The sequence below is a fragment of the Mesoplodon mirus genome (genome assembly GCF_964341445.2).
Source record: "Mesoplodon mirus genome assembly, chromosome: 16".
Lineage (NCBI taxonomy): Eukaryota > Metazoa > Chordata > Mammalia > Artiodactyla > Ziphiidae > Mesoplodon > Mesoplodon mirus.
Genome location: NC_138992.1, coordinates 65,981,875 through 65,994,370, shown reverse-complemented (window position 1 = coordinate 65,994,370; position 12,496 = coordinate 65,981,875). Strand labels below are relative to the sequence as shown.

The 12,496-nt window shown below is 42.9% G+C and overlaps 1 protein-coding gene across 2 annotated transcripts in view; it reads right to left on the bottom strand.

Moving 5' to 3' along the window:
• The window catches only part of ARFGEF1 (ARF guanine nucleotide exchange factor 1), a 135,748-nt gene extending 130,174 nt beyond the window's left edge, over positions 1 to 5,574 (bottom strand). Inside the window, exon 1 of one of the 2 annotated variants that reach the window (XM_082601026.1) lies at positions 5,127 to 5,574. In XM_082601026.1, the coding sequence (XP_082457152.1) occupies positions 5,127 to 5,250 (124 nt within the window). In that variant the 5' untranslated portion in view covers positions 5,251 to 5,574. The remainder of the gene's footprint in view (positions 1 to 5,126) is intronic. The other variant, XM_082601025.1, reaches the window with a different exon arrangement.
• Positions 5,575 to 12,496: the final 6,922 nt, after the last annotated feature.

Sequence of the window (12,496 nt, the reverse complement as noted above, 5' to 3'; positions counted from 1 at the left end):
AGCCTCAACAAACTAGAAAATAAGTTCCATGAAAGCATATTTGTCTCACTGCTGCATGCCCAGTGCTGAAACAGTATCTGGCACATACTAGTTCAACAAGTATCTGGATGAAGAATATACCTAATTTTGAAAGGCAACAATAATTTGTTCATGTATTTTCCTTTTTCAGATATACCCTCCTCCATTTTGTGAGGAATATTATGACAAATAATCCCCCCAAATGACTTCCCATTCACCAAACAATTACCAACAGGAAGTTTCTCTAAAACTTAAACACCATCGGGAGAGACAAGCAGTTGCCTGCCATTAGATGGGATGGGAGAGAAAGAGCGAGAGAGCAGTCCTCTGAGCTTGATTCCACTCTGTCCAGCTACACCTCATTTCTGACTTTCTCCTTCCCACACTGTCAACAGGGCTCTTGCTTTCCCAGAAACACAACGACTCTTCTCAAGAATGGTTTCAGCAGTAGTTAGGGCTATTGTATCTGCTTGTCTGTCTTTTCTTTGAACAGTGTCCCAAAGTAAATTCCAAGGAACAATGTTTCCTAGGTTGTTAACAGATGCTGAAAAGGGTCAAATAAATTTAGGAAAGACTTCGTTAAGCAAAACTGAGCACTTTCATTTCCATAGAACACTCTTCAGAGTCTCAATTATGGTAATGTGCAGTATAAATCTCCACAATGGAAGAGTATACCCAAACTTATTTTTTTTTTTTTTTTTTGCGGTACACGGCCTCTCACCGCTGTGGCCTCTCCTGTTGCGGAGCACAGGCTCCGGACGCGCAGGCTCAGCGGCCATGGCTCACGGGCCCAGCCGCTCCGCGGCATGCGGGATCCTCCCGGACCGGGGCACGAACCCGTGTCCCCTGCATCGGCAGGCGGACTCTCAACCACTGCGCCACAGAGAAGCCCCCAAACTTATTTTTTTTTAACTCAAACCTAACGGAATCTTTCAGTCGTTTCATTCATTACGCCCTTCTTTCCCAGCTATCTCGAAAGTTCCAGCAGCCTGACTTACTGAACACACCTCTTACTTTAGATATCAAGGAAGGTTAAAAATAAACTGGTTAATGGTTTTAAATTATAATTAAAAATAATTAATTGTTGGCAGGGCATTATATGAGAGTCTTTTTTTTTTCCTGGTAAATGGTCAAGAGTGACAAAAATTAATAATATTACCAGAAGAGCATAAAACTGGGGTCAAAAAAAGCACTCAAATAATTTCCCCTCCACCTATACAATCTTTTTATAACACCAGTAACCAAAACAAGGGTGAGACTGGAGGAGCAGAAGCAAGCAAGTTCTGTAAGTTTTTAGCCTAAATATTTTATTTACATTTCTGGAGGAGACTAAGTACAGGTAACAGACTTATATAAAAAAAGTAAAACAGGAGAATCACTTTAGAACATGATGAACACAAATTCACACCCTGTCTGATGCAAAAATTACTTCCCTAACAATTCCTCTTTTTCTCAATCATTCTCCCATATCTCTGCAGGGAACCCACCCTTATCTCTGCCTCTACATGCCTCCCTTGCCTCTAAAACCTTCTTCTGGTCACCCCTTTCACTCTATCAGTGCCAGTTTCCAACCTTGAACTCATTCATCCTAACATCTGCAGGATATCTTCACAGATATCTGATGTTAGAGGCAAAAGCTGAACTAGTCATAGCCCTAACATCAAAGAAACTCTTGAAACTGAAGAGGCCTGATTGGAATATGGCCCAACTGCACCCTCCCCTCCCCTCCCCGTGAGACAAACAATGCTACCTTCAAGCCCAATCCCTCAACAATCCTAAATTCTTTAAAACTAAAAATAGCTCAGCTGTTGTCTCATCTGCCAGCAGATGGCCCGACTATTTTTAATTCAGGATGCTAGAGAGCAGGAATGGATCAAGCTAAGCTAGGGCAGCCTAGAGGCCCTCACTCTGCAGAGTTCCGTGGTTGCTGCAGAGAGCTGTAGCGGGGCAGATACCAAGAGAGGGCAACCTGGAGCTGTTCCTGGGCCTGTGGACTTCACAACGATTGAACAATATAGGTGGGAGGGGTTTTCTTTTCTTTCTTTTTTTTTTTTAAACCATTCTTTACTTCAAAATAAAGTCTGAAATGTAAGATAATTTAACAAAAGTTTTCAATAATCTGCTTTTAAGGTTTCATTATTTTTCTTTTTGTGAAAAACAGAGTTCCTTTATGTGGTGCTTTTGAAATTGGGCTTTTAATAAAGTAAAATCCCCCCTAATCTAGATAAGGTTTCCTAAGAGCTATACTTTAATAAAAAAAAAATAGTTTTCTTAAGAATATGAGATGAACTGTAATTTCATGAGTATAATTTCAGAAAACTGATTTATAATAGGCCATTTTGTTAAAAGGTAACTGAATTAGTTTTGAATACCAGTGGTCTGAAATCTACTCACACACCCATAAAATGATTTTTAAAACACAAAAGGATTAAAAGTCTGGATATAAAAATACTATATATTTTCTTGTTTACTGTCTATCTCCCTTCAACCACATGGTAGGTGCTCAACAAAAAATGCGGGGAGGAGGTGCAGGGAATAAATGCAGACAGGTATATTTAGAAGGGTCATTTACAAAGTGTATTTAGAAGGGTTATAACAACACCCACCTCTCGACCACTTCCAGCCAACTCCTACCCACTCATAAGCTAGAGATCAGGGATGACCCAACCAGGCCATCCCAGTTTACTTTCCCATCCAGCTTGACAGCCATATAGGTTATCAAGAAAACGAAGTGGGCTTGGCCCAGGTCTCAACAGTGAAGAGGAAAAGGGAGGTCTATAATAGTTTCCAGGGATACATTTGGGAATACCATCTACTACAAGACATTATACTTTCTGCAAAGATGAAAAGGGTTATCCCTATGAAATTATGTTTGGGTGATAATGTAGGTGTATGACTAGAAGGGAAGAAACAAAGGTCATCAGGGATTAACTACCATGAGATTGCTCAATGAGATTTTGTAGGAGACTAAATATAACTATGAAATGTGGGGAAAAAACCCTAAACATCTCAAGTAAAGAAAGTACTCTGGTGCCTAGTCCCTGCCTGGATAGACACATTCCTCATAATAAGCTTCTGCTAACTATATGGAAGGGGCAAAAAAGTAAAGAGTGGCAAAATCTAAAACAGACAATCTTGGTACAGTTGGCACACACACTACCAAGTAGCCCCTATGTCTAGAAACAGCAAGGATCAAGCTAAGCCCTCTCAAGATGCCAATCAAGAGTGGCAGGAATACTCTCAACGCACAGCTTAAGAGAACGGTGTGCTCACATTCATGGCATGTTAGAAGGGACGTAACCTTACAACCAAAGTTCAACATCCTAATTTTACAGAGAAGGAAACTAAGGCCCAGGGACTTGACTATACTGTAATGTAACAGAACTGTGATTTAAAGCCAGGATCCCAGATTCTCATTCCAGTGAGCTCTCCATTTAAAAATACTTACATTAGCATTTTGGAGAGGGGAAAAATATATATATATAGATAGATAGATAGATAGGTATAGATAGATAGATAGACACACACACACACACACACACCACACTCCATTTCTTCAGTCTAATACTTATCATTAGTATATTAAAAGTATATTTTAACACAGAAAATCTGGTCTCAAAAACTAAAACTTTTGTTTGCACTCTTAAGTTCTTTAACCTGCAAGTTATTCATAAACCTACATATGACAATTGTTTTAAAAATTCCAAAAATCACGCCTTTCCTCATCCTGCCCCAAGTTAATAATTATTCCTTTCAGGACCCAGATATAATTCAATTTTTACTTCTGTACAACATCCTCTCATACGCCTGAAACAGTCTTTCGCTAGCTTCAAGAATAACAAAAGGTGAACTTGTGATCAATGAAGGGTAAAAAAAACTAAACCTAAACTCATCATACATAAAATTCAAAAAATTTTTAATGTAATTTCTTCGATAGATCCAAAAAAGAAGGAAAAAACAGTATAACTTATTATAGCAAGTTATAAAGTCTTCTATTTATTTTAAAAATTAAAAGGCAAAGTTGCTTTTAAGCTGTCTTGACCCTTTACTTTAGCATACATCCAAGTTATTCTGGATTTTCTTCCCCTTCAAGAATGCTTTTTTCCAAAGCCCACTTAACAAGCTTCGTTTTCTCAAGTCAACCTGATGTAATCTATTTCCAGTGCTACAAAATGAAGCGCAAGCATTAGGAATTCATCTTTGTGTTTAACGTCCTGGTCTCTCCTTAAACGACTTCGTCCTTGATGGATGCAACAGATCCATCAGTGGTCCCCCTTCAACAATTCTTCATCTGCCTGTCCTCGCCGTAGGTATTGTCTGGATTTACCCCGCTAGGGGCTTCATGACACTAGATCTCTTTCGTCTGAACTATAGATCACAACTCAAGCTTGAGAGCAGCTGCCACGGTCCAGACATGTGGCTGGTGGGTGTCATTGTCTTCTTCATTCTCCCTGTTTCAAACCCTCCCTTCCTTGTCACTAAAGCCAGCGTATCTAAAGGTCCTTTCCTTCCCCGCTTGTATCTCATCACCCCCTCCCCTTAACCTTAGGTTTTGTTCTTCCAGGTCAGCCCAGTCGGATACAACATTACTCTGTTTTTCCCGTGGCGGAAGCGGAGAGATGTCAGAACAGGCGGCACCTCCCGCAAACCCCTTCTCAAGACTGTCAACAAGGGAACAACTTCAGCCTTTTCTTCCCAAAGTACCACGCCAAACGAAAAGTTATTGAAATTACGATACGGAACCCTTCCCACGCCCAATCTCGACAAATCAGCTCCACCTCAATTTTCCAAGCGAATAAACGACAACTCCTCTTCTGCTTCATCACAAAGGGTGATAGCCTGTCCGCACCGCACGGTCCACCAACAAAATCTTCCCATGTTCTCAAGCCGACCCCCAGCCCTGCCGCGTTCCCCGAGCCCAGCGAACTGCCCTTCCTCCTCCACCCTGCCTCTGCCCCACATCTAGCCGAGTTACTGTCAACTCCAGCCAGGCAGCCCAGAGCTTCGCCAGGGCTCCCCGAGGTCAGCGGCGCCGGCCCAGGGCGAGCCCCCGGCGACTCCCCACCCGCGGTACCCTCCCCCATCCCTCGGGCCCCCTCCCCGCTCACCTAACGCCACCTCGCACGCTTTGCGCAGCTGGGAGTGATGCGCCTTCTTCACTTCCTTGTCGGCCAAAATCTTCTCCAGGGCCCGGGTCAGAAACATGTTCTTCGTCTTCTTCCCCTCATACATGGACGCAGAGAAGGAGGCGGCGGCTCGTCCGACCCGCGGCTCCCAGCGGCTGGAAGGGGGGGGCGGGGGAAGGAGGAGGAAGAACCGAGAGAAAGGAGAGGGGGTGGAGGTGGGGGAGAGGAGGCGTGGAGGGCAGCCGCTGGATCAGGAAGGGGCGGGCGAGCCGGGCGGGCGAGCCGGGCCGGCTGCGGTGCGGGTGAGGGGCGCAGAGATCTTCGCTGCCCCCCGAGGGGCCGCCCCTGGAGGGCCGCGCCCGTGGGACCTCCGCTTCTCCCGGCCCGGGGGTCGCTTCCCGGCCACCCCCCTCACTCGACCCTCCGGCCCGGGGGCGGAGAGGGAGCCCAGCCCGGTGGCCGTCAGCCCTGGGCCAAGGGACGAGGCGGTGGCTTAGAGGCCTGGCGAGAGCAGGGCTGCCCTGGCTACTGTGGGGATTAGCACCCGCCGTGGCCGCGGACTGGCCTCCATCACCGCCGACCTGCCCTGGCCGCCATGTTGGGAGGAAACGACGCGTCACGCAGCGGCCGAACGGCTGCAGAGGAAGAAGCGGCGGCGGCGGCGGCGGCGTTGGATGCCCAGAGCTGCCGCGGCGCCGGGAGGCAGGGGGCGGAGGGCGGCGCGGGAGGAGCGGCTCGAGCCGCAGCGCTACGGCGGCCCGGTGGGGCCTCGTCGCCTCCCGCGTTCGCCTGCAGGGCGGCGTGGGGCGTGGCGGGCGTCCTGCGGCGCCGCGCCGGGTCCTTTGGGCTCTTCCGGGCGGCTGCGCTTTGGAACTTGCCCGGGGCCGCTACTCCCACCGAGTGAACGGGACTCCTGACTATGGTGCAGCAGCTTCTCCGACTTTCTGGAGATCCCGTAGGTGGGTGCGCAGCCGCTTCCGCTCCACGGGGCGCGGAAACACCCACATGGCCCGCGCTCAGCCTCACTGTTTGCACCTGCTGCGCTCGACTCTAATTACCAGCTGCGCGATACTGCTCTCCAGGACCGTGACCGTCGACTGCCTCAGGATTCTCTCTTGGGAAGAGTAAAACCGATTTGACACGGATTCAGGAATGTTTCACTTTTTCATCTCTGTAGGATACATCGGTAAACGCTAGATTTCAGATCTCTTCTGAACTGATAAAGTTAAGGGAACAGATGAATGCTTCTGATTGATGAGGCCCCTTAAAGCTCTGTGTTTCTGTGCCTTTAATACTAAGATTCGGTCCGGGACAAGAAAACCAGTTTCAGAATGGAAAAGCTTTAAGTACAGATTACCGCAGACACACATGTGACCGTGTGGCTGCTTTGATACCAAAGAATAATTTAGATTTCTACAGTGTTTCGTTCAGAGCAGAAAATTACAAAGAATACCATTAAAATATATACATAGAATTTATTTACATGGTGATCTAGCTAGGTTGCACATCTTTACAAGTTCAAAGCTACTGTGTGGCTCTATCAACACTAGATCCCAAATTGTTGGAGTATGTCGCTCACTGTTCTGATCCATTCTGTTGCCTTGACTATGGATTTGTCCTAATGCAACCATCTAAACTCAAGAATGGAGAGGCTGTGATTTGGGACAGGCTAAAAACCATGGGAAATAAAAATGGAAACCTTGAAGGTGATCCTGAATTAAAGTGGACTAATAGATTAATTTTTTAAACTTTCTTGTGCTGAGAAGCAAATCTATAAATAAATTAATTTTACTCTAAAGACTATTTCTAGATTCCTGAAAGTTAGAGGTTCAGTATACTAGACCAGACATAATATTGATTTCTGTGTACATTCTCATAGATTATAAAATGAGAACAAGCTCCATTTCTATTTTTGTTTCTTTGTAATGCCAGTTTTGTGCCGGGACTGTGGAAGGTGCTAGCTGATCACTGAATCTATTTACTCTTCTTCCTCAGTACAGAGATACACTGTGTTCCCTTGTCTCCCTTGCAGTTAAGTGTAGCCATCCAGATTTAGATCATTAAAGAAAAAAAAAAAATCTTCCACAAGCTGTCTTCCATACTCTTTCCTTCTGTGGCCACATGCTGAAGATGGCAGAGCCACAGGTTAGAAGCAGCCTAGGTCCCTGAATTACCACTTGATGGAGAGCCATCCAATATTTGTTTTGGACTTTACCTGGGCAAAGTATACTTGAGTTATGTTTAGCAGCTAGCCTTATCCTAAGCAATACACTTGGCATTCATTAATAATACAGACAGGAATCTCAGCCCTTAAACAGAGTATACTACATAGCACATATCAAAGTCTGTAATCATCTTGTCTGCTTACTTGTTTATTGGTTGTCTGTTTCCCTCATAAGACCAAGGACCTCATCTGTCTATTCATTTCTATATGTCTAGCATCTAGCATTGTCACTGGCATAGAGAAGGCCTTGTTGAATAGAAACCTGGATGAATGAGACACTGGGCTGTTGGGATGACACCCAACTTAGGTGCTTACAGTATATAGTAGGGGAAAAGATATTAAATAAGTCACTAGTGAATATATGATTATAAATGTATGATTAAAGTGCTATGAGGAGATTACTTTAGATTTTGGATTCAGAGATGCTTCCCTGAAGAAGTAACATTTTAAACTGAGGCCTGAAAGAAGAATAGAAATTAGCCAAACTAAGTCAGAAAAGCACTTTCCCAGCAGTCTCTTCTGGTAGGGGAGAAGCTTGGCAAGTTTCAGGAAACAAAACAAGGCAGTGTGGCTGAAAGTTATCTAGGGGAAATGGTGCCAGTAAGGATAAAGAGGAAACTAGGAACCAGATCATACAGAAACCTGTTGGCCATGTTAAGGGTTTGGGATTTCATCCCAGTAGTGACAGAAATTTATTGAAGGGTTAAGTAGGGAGTGAAGTTATCAAATTGGTGATTTAAAAGTAGTCCCTCTGTTGTGGGGAGAATGAATTGGAAGGGGACAAGACTGGACGTGGGCAAAACAGTGAGGAGATGATTACAACAGTGCAGCATAGTTTAAGCTGCGGTCCAGGACCATCATGCAAGGTTTGGGAGACCACACCCTGCACAAAGTTAGCAAAATGGGGCTGGACTTCAGCTCCAGCATCTGCCCAGGTGAAGAGCTCCTTTTCCTAATTTGCATAAATGTTAGCTAGACCAGTGGTGTCTGAGTGAGGGCAGTGGAGATGGAGCTAAGTGGACAGATTTGAGATGTACTTTGGTGGCAGAATGGATAGGATTTAGTAATGAATTGGAGTGAAGATAAGAAAAAGGAAGAGATCACAGTGAATGCCATGTTCCTGACCAGAGCCCTTGAATGAGTAGAAATGCTGTTTGTGGAGAAGGCCTAGACTGGGATAGGAGCGTGTTTGAGGGTGAGGGTGCAGCTTTCAGTTCTAAAAGAATCGACTCCTGAGATATGACCTGACCCTCTCAGAAGGAATGGCCTCCACCCTCCTTTCTTCCAGAGGACAATCCATCCTCCTCTGCTGAGTCTAGGACTTCACCCAAAAGGTGGTGGGGATTGCGGGGGTGGGGGGCGGCAGGGGGAGAACAGCCTTGGGAGATGGACACCCTCACCCAGCCTGAAACTCAAGATATTAACTCTTACCTGCCTGAAGCAAAAAAATAGGGTAATACTCTAAACAAATCTGATGTCCTTGGAAGATAAAGGGAAAGATAATATTTTTAGTCTTTTATTCACAATTATAGGGGAAGGGATGCCAGGCTCAGGCAATTTTTATGCTAAAATTTCAGTATATTCTCCTGTACATATGTTTCCTTTTATTTTTTATTATTGTCATTGCTTGGTGCTTATCCAGTCTATTTAAATAAAAAATTCAATTTCAGTATTTACTTGCATTTGACTTGTTTTCAAAACATTTAAATTCTACAAATGCCTGTCCTCTAAATTTTAAAATATATTTTTCTTATACATGATTGCTTTGCTGAGTTCATTTTTGCCTCTGTTTGCAATCTCACCTTCCTATCATTAATTACCCCTCATCATTTTCCCTTTCATATATAACTTTGCTGTGTATTAGCTGCCTCGACTTTTCTCTTTGGATAATATTCCCACTTTGTTTCCAAATCGTTAAATAATATCAAGCAATGAAAGACTTTGACCTGGGTCTTAGGGACTTGGTTGGTGTGCTTTATCATCATCCTTTCAAATACAAGTTCAGTGTAACATGAGAATCAAATAAAATGTGAATAAAATTTTAATTAATTCTGAGTATAGCTGATTGATGTTAAAAGTCAAGATTAGTTAACAACTAAAAATAGAATCACTGTGTATTCAGTTGACTAAAAAAAAAACTATGATGCCTCCAGTAGTCTTCTACACGATCTCTAAATTCTATTAGCTTTCAAAACATTCTATAATCTGGGCTTCCCTGGTGGCTCAGTGGTTCAGAGTCTGCCTGCCGATGCAGGGGAAATGGGTTCGTGCCCCGGTCCGGGAGGATCCCACGTGCCATGGAGCGGCTGGGCCCGTGGGCCATGGCCGCTGGGCCTGCGTGTCCGGAGCCTGTGCTCCGCAACAGGAGAGGCCACGGCAGTGAGAGGCCCACGTACCGCAAAAAAGGGGAAAAAAAAATTCTATAATCTGACCCTTCCCTGACTTTCCAACTTATGTCTCAATGGCAATGGCAATAATTATTAACATTTATATGGAGATTATGAGCCAAGCACAATAACCCAAATGAAGAAGTTTTCATTATTATTCCTGATTTATAGATGAAGAAACTGAGACATGGAGAATTTAGACAACTTGTCCACATCATGCAAATTATACATGGTGGAGCCAGGATTCCAATTTGCAAAGTCTGGCTCCAGAGCCCATACTCTGAACAACTAAGCTATACTGCCTCTCTGAACAGTCTTTTCATGTAACTTTCCCTGCCCACTCCCTCCTCCACTGAAATAGAGATGTAGGCACTCAAGTTCCAGCCCATTCCTCCTTCAAATCCACCAGCTTCCTTCCTCTCATCCGCATACCACATGTCCATACAAACACCAAGCTTTTCTGCACCTGTATGCCTTTGTCCATCCTTCAGCAATCCAGAGCTCCCACCACCACCTCTCTTTTGTTTGCTCTCCCCAAAGGCTTCCCAACCTTCAAAGCCTCGTTGAGATTCATACCCTTCTAAGTTTTCTCCTTTTACCTCCAACAGCAGAAATCCCTCCCTTTTCTAGCCTTTTATAGCTGTGTCTACCTCATACTTTATACCTAATTATATAGCCATGGTAGTGCTTATTCCAACTGCAAATTTTTGAAGACCAGGGATGTAAGAAAAGATAAAGCAGGCAACTTAGCAAAAGATGGGAGACATGGATTTAACACAGAAACGATCAGTTTTGCTGAAACCATGGTAATGACATGACTAAAAGAAAGGCCATCGCCAAAGTCAGTCAAGTCTGTTTTCTTGCTTTTCATTTGAAGAGGCTTGTATAATTTGATATTCCTCATTTGTCAGTCTGCTTTCATCTTGTTTATTAAGGAAATAAGTGAATAAAGTGTGTCTTCGAACTCAGAGGCCCTGCTCACTGTTCTGCAGAAAAAGTGTCAAAACACTGAACAGGACAGATAGAGGAAGAGGATGGTAGATTGAAAAATTTGATTTAGAAAGAAAAGAAGAGCAAGCACATTTTTATTCAATAGGAGACTATAATGTGGTATTCGATAATCAAAGTGAAGTTTCAAAAAAAATTAGAATGTTGTGGTAAAAAAGATGGCAGATCTAGAGCTTGAAGTTGGAAGTGATAGAATTTTCCATAAGTTTTATTTTATTTATTTTTATTTATTTAATTTATTTTTTTGGCTGCACCGCTGAGCAGCATGCAGGATCTTAGTTCCCCAATCAGGAATCAAACCCACGCCCCCTGCACTTGGAGTGCGGAGTCTTAACCACTGGACTGCCAAGGAAGTCCCAGAATTTTCTATAAATTTTAAATCACCAAGCGCTACATATTTACAGAATAATAAAACCGAACGCATAAGCGCTTAAGTTTCCTTAAAACTTTAAAGTTATATAATTCTTTAGAGGGGTGGAAAGTACTTACTTTCAATCCATGGCCCTGTTCTTTTCTGTATACGTTGTTATAATTTTTCCAGTAAAGTCACACTAATGATAGCAACTACTTACTAGGTGTTTACTTTGTATGAAGCCCTTGACAAGCGTTAACTCACTTAATTCTTACAACTCAGCCATTTATATGTTATTATTCTGCTTTTACAAATGAGGAAAAATGGTTAGAGAAGTTAATTGCCCAAGGTTACAGTACCAAATACATTTATCACTTGCCAAAGTTCGTGCATGCTTAGCCATTGTTCTATCCTGTCTTTCTTCTTAGTCACATATTTGTATAATCCATTTGAAAGTGCTTTTTGACCGATGTTGTGCCATAATTATCTTAAGGCAGGACCACATCTTTTCTTTCCTTTGAAACTACTCTCAACAACTGGTACATATTCATTATTATACTAAGTGGGAATTAATTTTCTGGAGGCCACGTTTTTTAAAAATTTTTAAATGGGGATTTTTATTAAAAGCCTGTCTTTTAAAGAAATTGTAGTCTGAAACTTCCTGGAAAAAGAAATCTCTAGGCCCAGATAGTTTTACTAGTAAATCCTATCGAACATTTAAAGAAGAAATAACACCAACACTCTCTCTTTCAAAAAATAGAAGGGGGAACACTTGTCAACTTATTTTATAAGGCCAGCATAACCCTGAAACCAAACTAGATAAAAACAATACAAAAATGAGAACTATAGACAAGTGTCCCCTATGAATATAGATGTAAAACTCCTCAACAAAATATTAGCAAATCAAATTCAGCAATATATAAAAGTACACCACAACCAATAGGAGGGGTTCATCCTGGGAATGCAGACTGGTTCAATATTAGAAAATCAAGCAATGTAATTGACCACACTGACAGACTAACAGATAAAAACTACATGATCTTATCAATTGATGAGGGGAAAGCACTTGGCAGCATTCAACCCTTATTCATGATAAAAACTCTTAGCAAACATCCTCAATTCGATTAAGGACATCTTCAAAAAAACCAACTATAGCCCAAATCATGCCCATTTATGAAAAAAATTCAACAGTGAAAATCTGAATGCTAAGACTGGAAACAAGGCAAGGATATACATTTTCACTACTCCTATTCAGTATCATACTGGAGGTCCTAGCCAGTACAATAAAGCAAAAGAAAGAAAAGGCACACAGTTGGAATGGAAGAAACAAATTTTCCTCATTGACGGTCAGCATAATTGTCTATGCAGAAAATGCCAAGGA